This window comes from Fistularia commersonii, chromosome 18 (genome assembly GCF_037954325.1).
Source record: "Fistularia commersonii isolate RoL2024-O1a breed Wild chromosome 18, RoL_Fcom_v1.0, whole genome shotgun sequence".
Lineage (NCBI taxonomy): Eukaryota > Metazoa > Chordata > Actinopteri > Syngnathiformes > Fistulariidae > Fistularia > Fistularia commersonii.
The window spans coordinates 12631912-12652913 of record NC_141301.1 but is presented as its reverse complement, the minus strand read 5'-3'; the positions used below and the strand labels follow the sequence as shown (position 1 = coordinate 12652913).

At 45.1% G+C, this 21002-nt stretch overlaps 1 protein-coding gene across 1 annotated transcript in view; it reads right to left on the bottom strand.

Annotated features, from left to right (window-relative positions):
- dscaml1 (Down syndrome cell adhesion molecule like 1) overlaps window positions 1–21002 on the bottom strand; it is a 104557-nt gene that overhangs the window by 35111 nt on the left and 48444 nt on the right. Inside the window, exons 4-9 of the mRNA XM_086164089.1 lie at window positions 7857–8003; window positions 7467–7745; window positions 6514–6789; window positions 5080–5379; window positions 2331–2473; window positions 2026–2155 (exon numbers count right to left, since the gene is read on the bottom strand). Of these exons, the coding sequence (XP_086020215.1) occupies window positions 2026–2155; window positions 2331–2473; window positions 5080–5379; window positions 6514–6789; window positions 7467–7745; window positions 7857–8003 (1275 nt within the window). The remainder of the gene's footprint in view (window positions 1–2025; window positions 2156–2330; window positions 2474–5079; window positions 5380–6513; window positions 6790–7466; window positions 7746–7856; window positions 8004–21002) is intronic.

The following is a 21002-nucleotide window of genomic DNA, read 5'->3' as shown; positions in this document are numbered from 1 at the left end:
GCTCTCGGTTCACTGTAATCAAAAAAAGACACATAAAAACCTTAAAAGGCAGGACACAACACAACAATACAACCATAGCAGCATCTCTGGGTTAGAGATAGAAGACAGAGATAACATAAGACAAAAATATGAATAACATCTAGAAGAATAAATAGATAAATATGTACAAAGAAGTAAGGGGAAAGTGAAAAAAGGGTTTATTGCAACGTACTGTATGTAAGGCTCAACTGTTCAGGGTTGAATTTAGTGCAAAGAGAGCTCTGTTTTCAATCTATTTTCGATAGATAGATAGATAGATAGATAGATAGATAGATAGATAGATAGATAGATAGATAGATAGATAGATAGATAGACGGATAGACGGATAGACAGACGGATAGACGGATGGATGGATGGACGGATGGACAAACAGATAGATAGATAGATAGATAGATAGATAGATAGATAGATAGATAGATAGATAGATAGATAGACGGGTAGGCGGATGGACGGATGGATGGATGGACAGACGGGTAGACGGGTAGACGGATAGACGGATAGACGGATGGACAAACGGATAGATAGATAGATAGATAGATAGATAGATAGATAGATAGATAGATAGATAGATAGATAGATAGATAGATAGATAGATAGACGGATAGACGGATAGACAGACGGATAGACGGATGGATGGATGGACGGATGGACAAACAGATAGATAGATAGATAGATAGATAGATAGATAGATAGATAGATAGATAGATAGATAGATAGATAGATAGATAGATAGATAGACGGGTAGGCGGATGGACGGATGGATGGATGGACAGACGGGTAGACGGATAGACGGATAGACGGATAGACGGATGGACAAACGGATAGATAGATAGATAGATAGATAGATAGATGATAGATAGATAGATAGATAGATAGATAGATAGATAGATAGATAGATAGACGGATAGACGGATAGACAGACGGATAGACGGATGGATGGATGGACGGATGGACAAACAGATAGATAGATAGATAGATAGATAGATAGATAGATAGATAGATAGATAGATAGATAGATAGATAGATAGATAGACGGGTAGGCGGATGGACGGATGGATGGATGGACAGACGGGTAGACGGATAGACGGATAGACGGATGGACAAACGGATAGATAGATAGATAGATAGATAGATAGATAGATAGATAGATAGATAGATAGATAGATAGATAGATAGATAGATAGATAGATAGATAGACGGGTAGGCGGATGGACGGATGGATGGATGGACAGACGGGTAGACGGGTAGACGGATAGACGGATAGACGGATAGACGGATGGACAAACGGATAGATAGATAGATAGATAGATAGATAGATAGATAGATAGATAGATAGATAGATAGATAGATAGATAGATAGATAGATAGACGGATAGACGGATAGACAGACGGATAGACGGATGGATGGATGGACGGATGGACAAACAGATAGATAGATAGATAGATAGATAGATAGATAGATAGATAGATAGATAGATAGATAGATAGATAGATAGATAGATAGACGGGTAGGCGGATGGACGGATGGATGGATGGACAGACGGGTAGACGGATAGACGGATAGACGGATGGACAAACGGATAGATAGATAGATAGATAGATAGATAGATAGATAGATAGATAGATAGATAGATAGATAGATAGATAGATAGATAGATAGATAGATAGACGGGTAGGCGGATGGACGGATGGATGGATGGACAGACGGGTAGACGGGTAGACGGATAGACGGATAGACGGATAGACGAATGGACAAACGGATAGATAGATAGATAGATAGATAGATAGATAGATAGATAGATAGATAGATAGATAGATAGATAGATAGATAGATAGATAGATAGATAGATAGATAGATAGATGAAAAAGTAAAAAAATCCACAATGCAGCGACACTTCAAAAGGAGAACAGCAACACGGCGAGTGACCACCGTAAAAACCGATTCCCAAGAAAGCGAATCCGAAGTCCGGACACCTGCTGACTCACCTTTGACAGTGACGTAGACGGTCTGCTTGATGAACACCTGCGGCTGGATGAGCACGCTGCAGACGTAGGCCCCCTCGTCCATCCCCTTCTGGACGTCGCTGAGCTTCAGGGTCCCGTTCTCGAACACCACCTGGGCGGATTCCAGATTCGGGACGTCAGCCGAGGCCCGGCGAGCTCGGAACACGTCCTCGGACACGCTCAAAGGCGTCCGCGCTTTCAACGATCTAACGCGCGACCTTCGGGAGAACGATCGGTGCTAATTACTTGCGATTAACCGGGGTGACATAAATGAATCCTGGCTTCACCTGGCGATGGTTGTCGGGCAGCAGAAGTCCCTCCTTGTACCAGTTGATTGAATAATAAGGGTAACCGATCACACGGCAGTTAATGAAAGAATTTCGTCCCGCCACCGCGGTGATGTTATTCATCGGGCGGATCCTTGGCGCACCTGGTCGAGAGAGAGAGCCAGAGACAGATCGAGAGGTAGACAGAGGGAGGGATATATAGAAGAGAGAGAGATGGTTTGACCACAGGAAGAAATGATGGGAAAAGAGGACAATTAGTTGATAGTGTGAGAGGTAGATTGTGGAATTTTTAGGAATAAAGGGGGGTGATGGGGGAGGGATTTAGGGAGAGCGGAAGGGATGGAAGAGGGAAAATAGCTTACAGACGTTTAGGCTGATACAATATAGAATATTTTATATGTGCGTTTCAGAAAGCGATTGTTTTTTCATTGATTTTTCACCTGTCCGATGCAAATACAAGCTGTTTTTAAGTCATTGTAATATTATTGGAAGGATAAAAACAGAAGAGCAATAAGTCAGTAATTCCTATCTCTGAGGGAAAGGACAGACTCATAATGTTATTCTATCGATGATAGTTAACTAATACTTCAGGGTACGTGTTATGTAATTGCTTTCAGTATGTGTGTATATATACAAAAGTACATTTAAATTAGCAATAACATATTAGCTTAAGCTAAGCACAGGGGAACCTAAGTATCCAAATGAATTCGTTCTTTGACTCAACGAATCCGTGTTTTCCATTAGAATTGATGCAAATCCCACTGATCCGTTCTCCAGCCCCCAAAAACATACTGTACTTTTTCAGGGCTTTATTTGTGGCAAAAATACAGAAAGGAATTAAAGATAGCCTTCGATAATACTACGTTTCTGGCATCCTTTCTCTTTTTGCCAGCGCTTGTACTCAGCGTGTCCTTCACTGAATCATCAAGTAAAACCTTCCCGCATATGAGACGCTCGCTAACGCTAATGCTATCTCTACCAAGCTGTCTTTCATTATTCCAAACTAATAATATGTTAACGTAGTCACATCAGCCGTCTTCACCACGAGCACTTTTTAACTTTCCTGGGCCGGTGAGTTTGTCAGTCTATTTGCGCATACGAGCTTGTTCGCAGTTGATCGAAAACTTTGTTCGTAGGCCGATTCATGATCGGGAGGGTTCATAAGCCGAAGCTCTACTGTACTTTAAGTTGGTTACGAAGGTTATTCCTATTCACTAACTTGTTTAGAACTTGTTTATTACCTACTACAACTCCTGATGGTCCAGCATTCATATCCCTCTAGGGCCGCGTTCATTCTGAGCCACAACTTCACCGCCAAAAAGCCGTCCGCGACGGGAGGTTGGGTTGTATTTGCTCTGGATATTTCCGTAAAAAAGAGCGGTTGGAAACGACCGAAGCGTCGAACCGCACGACCTTAACCGTAACAGTCAAGAGGTCGGGTCAGAGGCGGTGACGGCGCGGGAATCCGCATGTTTTGATATCGCGACGCCGGATGGAGCGACACAACTCGTAGTCAGCGATTGCGGTTCACGAGCGCGATAAAAACGCGGTCGTACGCACACCTCAAACTGCGCACTGTTGCACGGGTCGACACGTTCTGATCTGATAAAAATGTAACCGAGAGCTCGACTCCTGGCAGGAACCGGAGGCTGCGGGCGTGCGAAGAGGTAGACAGATGGAAAGTGAGATGGACAGAGGATGGGTTTAGCGTCACCGGGGGACCCGAGCGTCCGTCAATCATCCCTCTCTGGTTTACTGACCTTCTCGCCACCGTGTAGCTATTGTTTGTGTTCCCTCCTACCTCCAATCCCCCTCTTTCCCCCTCCTTTGTCTCTCGGTGCGCGCCGAGCTTTGAAGACGCAGCTCTGACGAGTCAAAGATGTATTATTCAGTGGCGCCGTCGCACCCACCCCAGTGCGTGCACGCACACGTGCAAAAATGCAGACGCCGTATAAACACATGTACGCGTTTGCCGATTTACACGTGGCGCCCCGCTGACCTAACCGGGTCAGGTTAGGGCGGATCGAATATCCGCGAGCGGACCAGAGCGCCGTGGTGTCTCAAGGTGGTGGTGGTGGTGGTGGTGGGGGGGTCGTGCACGCGCACGCACGCAAGTGTGCACGCGTCCTGTCAGTACGCGTCGCGTTCAGGGCCGAAGCTCGCTGGCGCTGGTACTCATTCTCACTCCGATAATCATCCTGGCATGTCTCCTTAGAGCAGACTCACTTGTCACAACTGCACATCTCAACCCGAAAGGGACGGGAAAAAAAAAAAAAAAAACGGAGCGAGAGCGAGATGGAGGCAGCGATACAGTCCTGTCCGGCGGTGTCACTCTTCATCCCCGATATGTCTCGAATGACAATGACATCACCAGTCATGCCGTCAGAATTTACATTAGTCCCTCAACAGAGGGAAACACACTCCTCTCTCCGGTCCCCTCTCACCTACAGCGATCCACTTTTGCTCTTTTCTCCATCCGCCGCCATCTGTTTGTTGTTTCTCCCTCTTTATGTCAACTCCCATCCCGCGGGTTCTCCGCCCGTGTCATAAAAACACCGCCTGGCTTCCATTTCCGGCACGTGTGTGTGTGTGTGTGTGTGTACGCGGTGAAAGAGAAGAAAAGAAAAAGAAGAAAAAGCAGAGAAATAGAGAGAGAGGAATGGAGGATCGGATGGAGGTCGGGGTAAGGGTGGGGGGGTCGGGCCGTGAGAAGCCTTCGTATGACTGATATTGAAAAGTAGACAGGCACCTCTTACGTTTATGCGCGCTTGGTACTCAGCACCACCAGCCGAGTTTCGTGCGGCGCACCGATACACTCCCCCGTCCCGGATCTGCGGGCTGCTGACGTTGACGTAGCTCACTGTGCTGCCGTCGGAGAGAGTATACTGGCTGGCTCGGACGCGCGACAGGTCGCGGGCCACGGGCTCGTCGTCCAGAGTCCACGTGATGGTGGGCGGAGGGGCGCCTTTGGCGGCGCACATTAGGGAGAAGGGTTCGCCCGGGACCACCACCTTTTCGCTGAAGGACGCCACAATGCGGGGCGTACCGTCTGCGGGGGGAAAAAAAACACAAGGGAGGAAAAGGAGCGGATTTAAATTCCAGCCGGAGATGGGGGACCAGGAGGCTCAGTCTTGGCATTGACGCCCAAAACTTTAAACAGCAATAATGAAATTCAATGAACGGAAAGCCTCTGTTGTGGCTGGTGGAGTCGGGCGTCCCTCCAATCGAAGGGTTGGCGGTTCGATTCCCAACCCAAAGTTGCTCTTTATTGGTGCTCCAGACATTTAGTTCAGGGTTGTCCCCCTCATTTTGGTCCGGGGGCCAAATTTGATGTCAAGGGGCCCGGACCAGTCAAATCATTACCTAGAACTAACACTTAGTCCAAATTTTTCCTTTGTTTTAGTGTAAAGGAGATAAACAGATAAATTATAAAAATCTTCATATGTAATGAACTGTTCCTCTAAAAAATACATGACGAATTAATATTAAAAATGAAAATTAAAAAAGAATTGATCAAATTACACCCTAAAGATATTGTTGCGTTAAAAGGATATCTTGTCATTGTGGGAAAATTTGCCACTAGAATTTATTAGAAAATTGATTGGTAGCAACTATAAAAGGAGGTATGATGTTTACAAGACTAACGGTGGCTATTCTAGTAATTATATCAATCTTTTTAATTTTTCCCGTTTTTTTTTTTTTTTCCGCTATCGTTGTTGTGGTTCTTATAGAAAAGAAAAGATTGTTTAAACAATGATACTAGATGTTTTTTCATAAAAAAAAAATCAATTTGGCTTCAAATTGGCTTCACATTTTAAATACATTACAAAGTTACTCTTCAATTTTTTGCTTGCCATTTTTTTTTTTTTTTTTGAAACCCACTGTATAAAACCCCCAGATGCATTTGAGAAAAAAAAAACAAAAAAAAACACAAAAGGGCCACAAAATATCATTCATAGGGCCACAATTGGCCCACGGGCCGCTGGTCCCTGATTAAGACCCCTGATTTAGATCGTTTAAACGGTAACTTTTAATTGAAAACAACAGAGAACATGCAGTGAAACGGAAAGGTTACAAAACATTGGTTGCATCTTAGCTGTTATTGATCGATATATTGGACGATCTATCGGAGCAAGACAGTTCCACCGCTGTAACGTTTGGATTCTTCATGATCTTTCCTCACCTTCCAGCAGTATGATGGAGAAGTCCTGTGCGGTCTGGCCTTTGCGCGTGGCAAAGCACTGGTATGCTCCTGAGTGTCTTTTCTGCGCGGCGGAAATGAAGAGGGTCTCATTGTGAGCACCTTGGATGGAGAAGTGCTGGTCAGGCACGACGGGTTCCGTGTTACGGTACCAAGACACGGCAAAATGCGGGGAGCCTTGAATGGCACAAGACAGGATGACCGTGCTGCTGATTCCTGTCTTCAGGTTCCTGGGGGACAAGGTGACCCGCAGGGGCTCTGGAATAAAATTACAAGACAAAAAATCGGGAGTAGATTATGGTGAATGGCGATATGATCCTTTATAGTAGCATCGCTAACTTAGATGCATTTTGCAAAATCGTGGCTTTGGAAGGGTGAACGATAAATCAGCTGGTGTTTGGTGCTCAAGGCAAGGAGAGAGTTCGACACAGGCGAGTGAATGTAGTGTAAAACGTGCACGTGTCCCCCCTCTTGTGCACTGTCAAGCGCTGTTTGCTGTTTGCTGTTATACGTTGACGCGCCCTACAGCCAGTCCGCCCCATGCCCGGTAACCTCACCCTTTTTTGCCCCCCATCATCCCCCCTGCAAGTTTGCGAACACGACGAACCCGCCTGATTGGCTCTCTAACGTCTGAAAATAGAGCGACGGGCACCAACAGCCGCCGCTGCTCTCCACCATCGAGGCGGCGACGCCATAGTGGGATATAAGAGAACAATCGGGTCAAGCGCGCACTCATTCCTGCCCGACGAGGATTTATAAGCGACACGAGGGCCAAGGAAAAGCACGCTGAGCTTGAGTGATGCGTCCATCTTTGCTGTCCATGAACTGAAATCCCTTCTATCGCTTCTGTCCACGTCACATGTTCCACTCTGTGCCGTGTTAAACGAAGCCCAGGGGGTGGTCAGAATTTTGCGATCGCTCCTTCCCGTACCCACCTATCACGTTAAGGTGACCCGTCACCTCTTTGGAGCCGAAACTGTTGGTGACCTCGCAGATGTAATTGCCGCTGTCCTCCAGTCTCAAGTCGGAAATGGTGAGACCAGTGATGCGCCGAGTCCAGCGGGAGTCCGCCGGTAACGGCCGCCCATCCTTTAACCATCTGATGGCGGGGTTGGGGTATCCCGATGCGATGCACGGTAGCTCCACGCTGTGCCCCACCTTCACTTCGCCGGATTGAAAACTGTCTAGCACTGACGGGGTGGACTCCGTAGGGTCTGCGACGGGTCAGCATTTCCCATGGAATAAAGAAATCGACAGCATATATAAAGATCTTTTCATCGGAATATTAGCTTTTTGAATAGATGATGTGGTGACTGGTTGCGTACCCATAACAGAGAGCCTAGCTCCATTGCTCTGGCGAGTCTCTCCGCTGTACTTGTGCTTCGTAATGCAGCGGTAGGTGGACAGAGCGTCTTCCTTCTGCACCTCTGAGATATACAGAGCGCCGAATGAGGTCAGGAAAAAACGGTTACCTGCAGAAGAGCGAGAGAACAGGTTAGTCAATGTAGATGGTCTCAACTGATGCACTACACAGAGGTGCCATGCGAGGCATGAACTGGGCCACCGGGAGCAACCAAGGGTTTGTCATCACGCAGACCGGAGGAGGTGGGACTCGAACCACCAACGCTCTGATTGGAGGGAAGCGTTTTATTAGCGGATTACTATTCCATTCTTTAGTTTGATTTGGTGACATCCTGTATGTAAGAGTAGTGTTTTGACAAAACAGGAAGTGAAACTGAAATTAAAAAAAGGCGGGGGGACAATATGCTTGCGAAAAGGCCGAAGTAAAGTTCTTGGGTGAACACATGGGCGCTTATAACACAGTAAAGAGAGAAAGAAGGATGAAGAAAAAGAGAAAGGGGGAGTTATTGTGAGTGTTAATAATTGATCGCCTGTGTGTGTGTGTGTGTGTCTGCATGAGAGCGTTACGGTAACATCAGTGCCTTCTCAGGCTCAGATTTATCACCATGTCAATAGAGAGAGTTAGTACACGTGTGTGTTGAGAGAAAGAAGGCGCGACGGAGGGGAAGAAGACATGGAGAGTGAATTTCACTCTTTGATTCTTTACGCTATTGAGAGTCATTTTGTGTTCTTTTTTTTTTTCCCCAAAGGTTTATTTTAGAATGTGTGCACAGTTGTAGGTTGCAGATTGTTTGGTTATGGTTATGTGAATGTGTGTATGTGTGTGTGTGTGTGTGTGTCTGGTGTTCGTAAAATGGCTGTTTTACATGTTTTGCTGTCTCTGAGATGTTGACAAGACACAAAACACAGGTATATTGAATAGTAGAATACCAGAAAGTGTGCTCACACACACACACACACACACACACACAGACGCAAACCCCTTGCACACACACACAACTTCAAGCAGTAGGTCAACACCTCAGGAGAAGCGTATTCACGAATAATGAACACGCCCGCGCTAACATGTGTTTAATTGATGAAACAATTCATTCTCCGTGTCAGTTTTGGGATGTTTGTCGAGCTGCTTCTGATTTTTTAGCCCGTGTGTGAACCCCAGTAGACCAGGACGGACACACACCCGATTGTCTTTGCGTTACTATCGGTGAACATGATTTAAATCCGGCGGTGTTGGTGGCCCGCCACGTAAGCGCCTGTCTCCCGACACAATTGGAAGAGAAGAATCGATGCATTTTACGGCTGCGCAGCTCTAACTGGATGAGATTTATTAAAACAAAGAGACCTGGAAACCCCGCTTGCACACACACAAACACACACACACATACACTTTACCATCCACCAGGTTTAAGACGTGAAGGACACGTAGCCCTTTCGGTCTCTTGTCCCCAAAACTTTTCTCCGCCGACATAATATGTTAGATCGTCATATTTTACTGCAAATAACATACTCGGTCTGACCCTGACCAACGGCCACCTTCACCATCTCCAGGTCACGCATTCATAAACGTGATGAGTAATAGAAAATAAATATGAATGGATGCCCACGTCCGTGTGTGCGAGTGTTTGTGTGTGTGTATGTTAATATTGACGGTTTACGCACACACGTTTCCCTGTGAGTCAGCCTGTTGTCCTGAGTGCTAAGGGATCCAGGCTGTAATTTCCCAGCCGGCCCTATTGTTCAAACCTGGGTATTAAGCCTTACAGGATAATATGCACTTGGTGAGTGGAACCCCGTATAACACACTGCTTCTGCTACACCCTGTCACAACATGCCTGGAAAGAGTAAGACGGACCAGGGGGAGGGTGGAGAAGGCAGAGGGTGGGGGTAGGGGTGGAAATTCCGGGATTGTTAAGAATACCGTTGGAATACTGCGCTGCAGGAGAAGGAGGTGATGGTTGTATTTGAGTAAACTTGGATATGTGCATATCTACTCCATGCAGATGAATCCCCTCATGATTCCCTTTTTTTTTTGTTTCCTTATGACGTGTCAGAATTTATGCTCATGAATCATTTCACTTCATTGAAAAGTATTGAAACTTGTCAGACGCCCTGCAACTATAGAGGGATGAAGTTGATGAGCCATACAATGAAGTTATGGGAGAGAGTAGAGGAAACTAGACTGAGAGCAGAAGTCAGCATTTGTGAACAGAAGAATGGCTTCATGCCTCGAAAGAGTACTACAAATGCAGTATTTGCTTTGAGAATGCTAAAAGAGAAGTACAGAGAAGGCCAGAGGGAGCTGCTCTGTGTTTTTGCAGACTCAAAAAAAGCATACGACAGGGTGCCAGGAGAGGAACTCTGGAGTGGCAGAGAAGTATGACTGGCGCAGGACATGTATGCTAGCTGTGAGACAGTGGTGCGGTGTGCTGCAGGGGTAACAAAGAAGTTCAAGGTGGAGGTGGGACTCCATCAGGGATCAGCTCTGAGCCCCTTCTTGTTTGCAGCTGTAATGGACAGGCTGACAGATAAGGGTAGACAGGAATCTCCGTGGACCATGATGTTTGCAGATGACATTGTGATCTGTCTTGTGAGCAGAGAACAGGTGAAGGAAAATCGAGAGGTGGAGGTATGCACTGGAAAGGAGAGGAATGAAGGTTAGTTGCAGCAAGACAGAGTATATGTGTGTGAATGAGAGGAACTCAGGTGGAACGGTGAGGCTACAGGGGGTGGAGATCAAGAAGTTGGAGGATTTCAGGTATTTAGGGTCCTGAGCAGCAGAGTGTGGAAAGAGGTGAAGAGACGGGTTCATGCAGGTTGGAATGGGTGGAGAAAAGTGTCAGGGGTACTATGAGATAGAAGACTATCAGCCAAGATTTAAGGAAAGGTGTACAAGACAGTGGTGAGACCAGCAGTGCTGTATGGCCTAGAAACAGTTACATTGACAAAAAGACAGGAGGCAGAGCTGGAGGTCGCAGAGATGAAGATGCTATGATTCTCTTTGGGAGTGACCAGGATGGACAGGATCAGGAATGAGTCTATTAGAGGAACAGCTCATGTTAGAACAAAGGAGGGAGAGTGAATATATTGGTAGACGGATGCTGGAATTGGAGCTGCTAGGCAGGAGGTCTAGAGGAAGACCAAAGAGAAGATCTATGGACGTAGTGAGAGAGGATATGAAGGTATTTGGTGTGAAGGAGGAGGATACAGAGAATACGGTTGGATGGAAAAGGTTGATTCGCTGTGGCGACCCCTGAAGGGAAAAGCCAAAAGGAGGAGAATATTACTCACTGGCCTAGTTCAAAACATAAAGGCATTAAACATGCTATTTCATTGCCTCATAGATTTGATGCACAAATCAGGTAATAAAATCATTTGTAAGATAATCACAAGGCAATCTTAGTAAAAGCGGTAGGTATATCCCAGATGTGATTGGCCAAAAGGCCGGGTTCACTCTGGACCAATCACAGGGCCACATATAGAAACCATTCACCCTCTCAGTCACTTGTTACAGAGAACAATCGCTCTTTTGTTCACACGTCATAGAGATTTTAAACCATTCACACTTCAGGGCGGGGAGAACGCGGAGACCCAAAACAGAAACGCCGCCTGTCAAAATCCAACCGGGGACCTTTTTAATGTGAGGCGGACCGGCTAACCGCTGCGCCACCGTGCCGCTATATGTAATACTTTTCACATTTGAAACTATATAGTACTGCAAAATCCCCGATTCAAAACGGCGGGCGTATTCATAAACAATCGGCGGCCCCTGCTGACACATTCAGCGCAGCGAGATCAGATTAGCAGGTGGTCATGCATATTCCTCGATAACGTGTCTTTGTGATTTTCTCCCCGCCGCGCTCCGACTGGAGCGCCGGAAAAAGTCTTACTTCCTCCTCCGGCCCCTGCTTCCATCCACTCCCTCGCTTTTTTTTTTTTTTTTTTTTTTTTTAACCTAGTATTGCATTTGTGGTCACTTCCAATGAGGCGGCGGAGGAGAGGAAGTTACCCTACAGGGAGGAGGACAGCAGATGGAGATTGATGGAGGGAGTGATAGGGAGATAAATAGAAACAGGCCGTTGGGAGCGAGAGGGATGATGGGCCTGCAGGTCCGAGAACCACAGGTGGGTAAAAACAATTCCTCCGCGTCTTTGTCTGTCTTCCTTCTTCCCTTCCTCATCCTTCCCTCCCGAGCCCCTAGACGATCAATTCTCGTCTAGTCTGCCCACTCCTCCAGGAGTTTATGGTTGTCGAGCGTACGCCGTCTGATTGTCTTTTTTTTTTTTTTTTTTTTTTTTTCTATCTTATTTATTTATTTTTGTTGTTTTGTTTTATTCCCCCCCGAGAGCGGCAGGATTATCTTTTTCGAGATCCATCCAGCACCCGGGGGAGACGCAGCATCCCCTCACTTTCTCCAAATTGCCCCTTCCTCCACTTCTTTGCTTTCTATTAGCATGGTCCCCCCCCTCCACCCCTCCACCCCCCCCACCCACCCCGTTTGCCTTCCAGTGTGTGCTTCTTTTCTCTCTCTCTCTTTCGGGGTGGGGGGGTCTGTAAGTAATGGAAACGGTTCAGCTGATCAGCCCAAGGCGGGGAGTCAAAGCGAGTGCATTGAGAATCTGCAGAGTGTGTGTGTGTGTGTGTGTGTGTGTGTGTGCGTGAGTATGCCAAGAATTTCACAGACAGACACATACATGCAAATAATGAGAAGGACGGGCGGGGGGACGGAAAGAGGGAGAAAAACAATGGGAGGGGGGGAGAAAAAAAAAAGGGATGCGGGAGGCCTGGAGGAGCACTTATCTTCCACAAAGTCTCCCCGGAGGGAGGAGAGAGACACCCCTCTTCTTCTTCTTCTTCTTCGAGAGAGAGAGAGAAAGAGGAGGGGAAGGAAGATGGTGGCAGACGAAGGGGTGCAGTTGCACACGCTTATATGTCACGCTAATATTTCCCCCCCCAAAAAACTTTCAACACAATTATTATTGTCAAAATGGAGCGGCAGGCGGGCCGGGAGGAAATGGATACACCTTTGAGATTTTTTTTTAAAAAAAGGGGGCCGAGATGAAGCGGCGAGGGGGGAGGAAGAGAGCGGGAAAGGAAATGGCGTAAGTAGGGACGGGGGGGGGGGGGGGGGGGGGGGTTGTTCTCGGTCCTGCCATGCAAATGAAGGCGGCGCTGCAGCAATGCTAACTAACAGCAATTCTCACAGTTGGACTCATCACTTATTAATGCTCTAAGGCTCCCCCTCCCACACTCCTTCTCTTCTCTTCCTCTCTTTACCCATTTCCCTCTCCCCTGCTCTCGCCAGGATCTCTCTTTTTTTCTCTCTCTCTCTCTCTCTTTCTCGCTCGCTGTTGCTAGGGCCCCGCACGCTCACGTGACAACAGCTGGGTAGGGGGCGCTGCAGCGGCTAGAAGCTACGTATGCAAAGTGCGAGTTTTGCATGTGTGTGTGTGTGTGTGTGTGTGTGTGTGTGTGTGTGTGTGTGCGACGGAGTACCCTTCATTAGAGGTAAAAATGGAATCAGCGATTTAAAAGATGGCGGTAGAGACCCGACGAGGGGAGACAAACCGCTGAATAGTTGCGCGATTGATCAGCGGCAGGCCTGGGCTGAAGGCCATAAAGGACTTACTCCATTTTATTTCCTTCGCTTTTTAAGAAATCACATAAATCAATCATGATTTTTTTGCTAAATATTCCTTCTCATCCCTGCATGCTAACAGAATCCAGTGCAGCACAGCGGCGTCAAAGTAAACACGGATATATACAGACGAGATTTCCTGACGAATTCTCACTCCTGCCGTCTTAACGTGTCGGAAGAAACTGTCCGACACTCGTGAACTCCTACGCTTCCCTTATTTATTCTGATGCGAGTTTCATGTCTCGGCTTTTCTCTCTCTCTTGCAGCCCTTTTTCGCTCCCTTTACCTCCGTCCCCGTAACTTTACTAGCATTCACTTGGATCGCTGAGGGCACTCGTGAGAGTTCCAGTGCGGCAATGGAGGGAAATGGGCACGGGTTTCAAAAGACTTTAGAATGATGGCGTGAAGAAAATTCCTCCAAAGGTTTTTCGGTGTGTGTGCATACACATCGAAAAACCTTCACCTGCGCAGACATACGGTTTCTAACAATGAATTTCAATCTAAAGTTCAGGTGCTTGATTTATTGAGGACTGATGAGAAGAGGACTGGTTTCAGAGGAATCTAAAGCATTCATGACCACATACCGCTATATTGTATAACATTCAGATATACCAACAAAGTAGCCTTGCAGGGGGAATGAAGAGGGAGGAGGCGGCGATGTTGTTATACGTCCAGCGGTACTTTCAGTGGGGACACTTTGGCGCGATGCATTGCCCCTTCCTCCACTTCTTTGCTTTCTATTAGCATGGACTAGCAAGGACTACAGCAAGAAGCTCCGATTTTTGATTTCAAGGAGTAGACTTTGGTGGTAGAGTGATCGTCCTTGGAACCGAACGTTCCTGGTTCGATTCCCGGCTCCTCCAAGTGTGTGTCAAAGTGTTGTTGAGCAAAACACTGAACCCCAAACTGCTCCCCTGGTTCTTCTCCCTGTTTCCGCTTGGGTTCCTATGGGCCACCGACTTCCTCCAACAGTCCAAAAACAACTGGGCAAGCGAGGGCTGGTGAACGGTTGTGCGTCTCTATAGGTGTCAAACTCAAGGCATGTGGCCTGCGAGAATGTCTTAAAAGATCTGATTGTCTAAAACTAAAGTCAAACGTGTACATTGACCATAAACTACATTTCTCACAATGCACGCCGATCACGTTACCTGTGAAGTGACGTCGTTCCGCCATTAGATTACATTACATTACATTTGGCAGACGCTTTTATCCAAAGCAACTTACAAAAGAGGACATAAGCACTGCAAATAACACTTGCAAATACAAGATGCACAGGAAATATACAGAACAGGGGATTAGTTTTGTTTTTGTTTTTTTTTTGTTTTTTTTAGTTTTTTTGCAGTTGAATGCCATTTTCAACAAGTGGAATTGAGAAACACAATTGATCCCTAAATGTCCAGGAAGAGAAAAGTTGGTGCAGATAGAAGGCTATTTCAAGAAAGATGGGAAAGCGAACATTTTTGTCCTTCAAGGAGAAAAAACAGTATGTCTTTAGTGTTCTAAGGCAGCGTCGGTTGTCAAAGATTACAATCCACGTTGACCTTTTGTTCATGTTGAATATACATTTGCATAGGTTCTATGCAAATGCATATTGGGGCTGTGAGCGACCGGTCGAAGGTGAACCCCGCCTCTCACCCAATGGCCTGCTGGGACCGGTCCCAGCACCCCCTGAATGCAGGACAAGCAGTAAAGATATAGAGTGAATGAATGAATGAATGAATGAATGAATGAATGTGTTTAGTCAAAATACATTCACAGACACGGTGCAGCACATAGAGATTCTGCAGCTAAAAACAGCAATGTATTCATTTCAATCCAAAAGCGGTCATCCCATAATATAGACTCATTGGAAACCATGCTAGGTCCCGCATGGCAGGAAATGAAAAAAAAAAAAAAAAAAAAACAGACGCCATGCCGTCATTTATTTTTAGCTCATTCTTCGGAGTATGGAATCATAAAAATGTGTTCAAAGACCGGCGCGAGCTGAAATAGACATCAAATTTATGCGAATTATCTTTTGAGCCTACACCTGCGGTTAAAGGTTTCCATGGCGATGCTTACTACTTAGTTTACACCAAATGAAGCGCGTTCAGCCCCGTCGCTCAAAAGACTGTACGATCAATCAGCCTCCACCACGGCTTCTATTGTCAGAGAATGTTATAGGTCTGTTAAAAAAAGCCCCAATCTTCACATGGCAGTGAAGGCGGACATGTGAGGTCGCCGTTATCCGTCCGTATGAATGATCTGGAAGAACAGGGAGACCAAAAATGTGTATCGTGGAGTCATCAAGAATTAGCGAAGGTCCCGAAATACACATTCATGTCCTTATGAAATGGACAAATAAATTCTTTGCCTGAAATTCTAATGCATCTTTGCATGAAATGTAAGACTTGCGTGAAAAAAAAAAATCATGCATGCAGATTAGAGGGAAAAACGAATAAATAAAGAAAAAGAGGAAAAATGTCCAGAGTAAGAAAATAATTTTCAAAAAAAATGTGCCATTTATCATTGGTTCATTCATTCATTCGCTGGAGGATCCGCTGATCACTGAGATGCTGCCATCTATTAATGTTTACCAAACAAAAATGTATTATTTTTATGTTCACACCGTCTCTTTAAACTCACACAGAAAATGTGGCCTTTCAGGTGAGAGTCATGAAAACCGGGCCAGGTGGTGCTCCGGCTCCAGCAGACAGCCGGTAAAATAAACACTTTGGAAAAAATAATGCTCTGCGGCCGTAATGAACATTTGGAGGACATGCAAATATATGCGTAGAAGCCACGCATCGTCGATTTATTTTATTTCTTTATTTTTTTTTTTAAGATCCGTCCTCACATGGGCCGGCCAAATGTGCCTAAACTGATGAAACCAATTTTACAGGAAGATACGCCGTAAAACATGATGAGCGCCGTCGTAAAAAAAAAAAAAAACAACAACACGTGTTTGTTGTAAAGCGATTACAAGTCATTGGCAAAATGCTTGCGAAACCTCACCCATTCACACGTGTCCTGCCGTCACTCTGTTGTTTATTTCTGTCCTTGCTGGTCTCAGCCCATTTGCATCCGGCTTATTTTTGTTTATTTTAGCCATTGCTATTGTCACTGTGATCCTATCCTTGTTGTTGTTTTGATTGTCTATTTTCTGTTTTTGTTTTTTTTTTCCCCATCCTGTTGTCTATTCTTATCCTATGTTGCTGTTGTTGTTGTTGTTGTGGATGTCTTTTGCTATCTTTAAATTGTCTTCTAATTCTCTATCTATATTTATATTCATATTTATTGATACTATAACTGGTATGCCGCTGTGACAAAAGAATTTCCCTGATGGGGATCAATAAAGTTTTTCTTTTCTTTTCTTTTCTTTTCTTTTCTTTTCTTTTCTTTTCTTTTCTTTTTTTATCTTATCTTATCTTTTCTTATCTAATCTTTTCTTTTTTTATCTTATCTTATCTTTTCTTATCTTTCTTTATCACTTCTTTTTTTATCTTTTTTTTCTTTTGTTTATCTCATCTTATCTTATCTTATCTTATCTTTTCTTATCTTATCTTATCTTATCTAATCTTTTCTTTTTTATCTTATCTTATCTTTTCTTTTCTTATCTTTCTTTATCTCTTCTTTTTTATCTTTTCTTATCTTATCTAATCTTTTCTTTTTTTATCTTGTCTTTTCTTAACTTATCTTTTTTTATCTTTTCTTTTCTTTTCTTTCCTTTTCTTTTTTTATCTCATCTTATCTTTCCTTTTTTGTCTTTTCTTTTTTTCATCTTTTCTTTTATTATAGTATATTATATTATATTATATTATATTATATTTTCTTCCTATGAAACACCCGCCGTGTCAACGTGACAAACAAGCGAACGTGGCTATTTTTGCAGAGCTTCGATGAAGGGAAGCTGTCCGTCCCCCCGTCCTCTGACTCTTCTCCTGCTCCGGCCTAATTTATTTGCTAATCACCAAAGGCCCATTATGTTTTCGAGGAAGCGCTCATGAAGACTATTTTATTCAAGATGCTCATATTTAACCCCCCCTCCTTCGCTTCATACATGCACAGACAAACAAGTGCGTGCACGAAGGCATGACTTTTGCAACTGTGAGTTCATCGGGGCCCGGTGTGTAATCAACACCTTCCCCCGTCTTCATTTACACTCTGCGCAGGCACGTGTTAGCGCGCGGACGTCAGGCATACGCCGGTGTGCGCGCGCGAGCTTACGAGCGCCGAAAGGGTTTCAGGGGCGAACAATAATAAAGATTGGATTCTTATAAAATGCTCTCGTCCTCCTAAATCCACCTCCTGGCCTCTCACCCCACCTGCCATATTAACACCCCCCATTACAAGGGCGGATGAATGAAAATGCACGGAGCAGCGGTGATTCCCCAAGTGTCAAATCAATACCGGCGCCGCTCCTCCTCCGCCCCCACGCCGCGCAGCCCGTCCTCTCCCTTCATCCTTCTCCGCGCCGCTATCATTTTCCTATTTTCCTCTCCTCTGTTGGGTGAAGAACTGACATATGTTTGACAAAGGGAAATCTACACCTAGCGACAATGGGCTTTGTCCTTATCTGAGCCCCTCTCAGAATGAATGACGCTTGCTCCTATCTCCCTCTCTATTCACATTCAAAGTAGTCTATAATGGTTAAGTGCCACCGAGAGCAAGGCGGAAATAGAAAGAGGCGAAAGGACGGCGCATTAATGCCACATTCTTCGCCGGGGAACCGGAGACAAAAGCTTGCGTAAGGACGGCGAGCAAGCGGGGGTTACGTCGAAATAACGGGAGGGAGGGTTAATAAAGAAGAGTTGTGAGCGCCGTCTGTCTCTTTCGCCGCCAGTACGGAACCCCAGGTTTACCCAAATAAAGGGGCGTGTTTCCAGATGGCGGGTCGGTGTTTGTTTTGCGGCGATCGGCCGAGATCGACCGAGGAGATAGGGGCATTTGAGAGTTTTGGAGATAAAGCACAACCACCGGAGGTACAAGGTCACGTTCGAGGCCGGGAGGTGCTCGTGAAAGTGGCATACGGCCCAGCGGAACGAATGAACAGAAGAAATAAAGCAAATATAATTCGATTAGATTAGATTCAACTTCGAAAATGCAATGAAATGCCGTTTAGCATCTGACGGGAAGCGCAAAAAAAGCGCAGATAGAATAAGTAAATTAAATAAATGAACAGTCCGACAGGGTGCGTTATGTCAGTGATACACTGGTGTTTTACAGATTGTGTATTTGCAAAGGTGGAGGAGAATATTCCCACCGATGTGACACAATAACCGGCGCCTCATTCGCACCCTCCCCTCAAACATATTATTTTACAGACGTCGTCATATTCCCAATTACTTTCGGGCGTTTGCTGACACATTTGCATTTTCTCCCAATATCTTACGCATGAGGGTAGGAATAAGGGTCCGGAGCGAAAGCGCTAAATCGATGAGGCATGTTACTCTGCCCATTTAAGGATGCAGTTCTGAGAACTTGCACCCTCCAGCTTGCATATTTGTTTGCAAGTGAAATCAAGTTCACACACACACACACACACACACACACACATACACACACATACACATTGGCATGCAGTGCATCGGGCCCAAAATGGGGCAGAATAACCAGGGAAGTATCGCCGATAAACACGCTTTCTGCTCTCGTATCCCGAAACGAGCGCGATGTTTTTCGGTCTCGATCCCAGACCTCCTTATTCTCCTCCGCCACCTCCTTCTCATCCCTTTTTTTTTTTTTCCCTCCCCGCTCCTGTGTGACGCAGTGATCTGAGAACAGGTATGCAGAGGCCTAATGCGCTCATTAAAAAAGCATGCTTCACCGTCAAATGCCAGCTGCCTGCACCCGGGCGAGAGCCGCCATGTCTCCTGTTTACTTTCTCGTTCCTTTTTCTATCCGTGCGCCTTCTGCCTATATCCCTCCTCCTTGAGCCGTCTCTCTCTATTTCTATATTTGTTGTTAGAAGAAGGTGACACCCTGTACACCCACACAAAACTCATGATTGAGACGAGGAAGATGGCGAGAGAAGAGAGAATATGCGAGGCGACGTGGAATAACGCTCTCTTCCGAACCCGAAAGAAATGCAAAGAACGAGAAATCTCTCATTTTTCGTCGCCGGCCCATCACCTTCAACATTTTTCATCTTCCGTTCCGTAATGGTTTAAAAGTCTTCGCCACACTTAAGTGACCATCGCTGAAAAATGCCATGAATATTAAAAGAGCAGGATGAGCGCGGTACAGATGGATGTCTGGACGGAAGGGATGAAGAGAAATGGTCGGGAAAGGAAAGAGAGGGCGACAGAAAAATAATCCTCTTTCCTTTCTATCCTCTTTTCCGAAGATTTTCTGAATCTATTATATCATGTTAACGGGATATGAGCTTTGTGTCAAGGCCAACACACCAAACACACACACACATAACCAAAATTGTCTGTATTCGGTTACATGAACACACACCAAACACACACACACAAACACACACACGCACACACACACACACATAAGGATTCTCTTCTAGAGACTCGAGACAACACGTAGTGCATTGTCGCATTCATCTTAAATTATTTAATCTCATTGTTAATACATAAAGACATGCTTGCCAGTCATGAGAAGACTAACAGGACATAAGTAATGCAGGATAAACACACAATGCAAGAAGACATACATGCACACACACACACACACACACACACACACATAAACAGGGCCAACTCGACTAAAGCGTGACCTTATTCCGAGCGGTGGGGGAAAAAAACAACAAAAACAAAAACAGCAGTTTGCTAACGGTTCAATTTCACACACAGGTCTGTTTTTTTGCGACCGCCATCTATTATGAAGAGGAAAACATGCTACGTAGGGAAAAGACCGCTTATGGATTTTCTTGAAGCGGCACGTTGACTTCCTTTGGTAACCGATTGCATGACTGGATTTGCGGAGACTCATCCTTCCATGTTCGCGTCTCACAAACGAAAGAAATGCGACCCGCTGATAAAAAATGTGAACAAGTTCTGATTATTTTATTTAAAAACACTCGCTTTCAGCCTCAGGCTATTTACGTGATCGGGTGCATCCGTTTCAAACACCGTCAAACGTGACCTCCAACATACTTCCGATGGGTGCTTGACATTGTCACGGTTTTGGAGCAAATAGAGGATTGAAAAAATCCGCGCATGAAAAGTGCTCCAAAAATAATGATCATTTATTCTACATGTAGTACAATTTTTTTTTTCTCGAATGGCGTTTTGAGCAAACATAAGCTCTTCCGCAGATACTTGTTAGAACAAACATGTTATTGTGGTGCCGTTTTTAAAGGGACTTTTTTTTTTTGCACCTCTTGTTAGATATCATATCATATTAACATTTTACCATTACAACATTATCTTCCCCATTTATATTTCACATAAGTGGTGAAGATAATATATGAAACATGATATATGATAATATATGACTATATGAGAACTAAAACATTTTTAATCGGAGGCTTTTTGAAAAT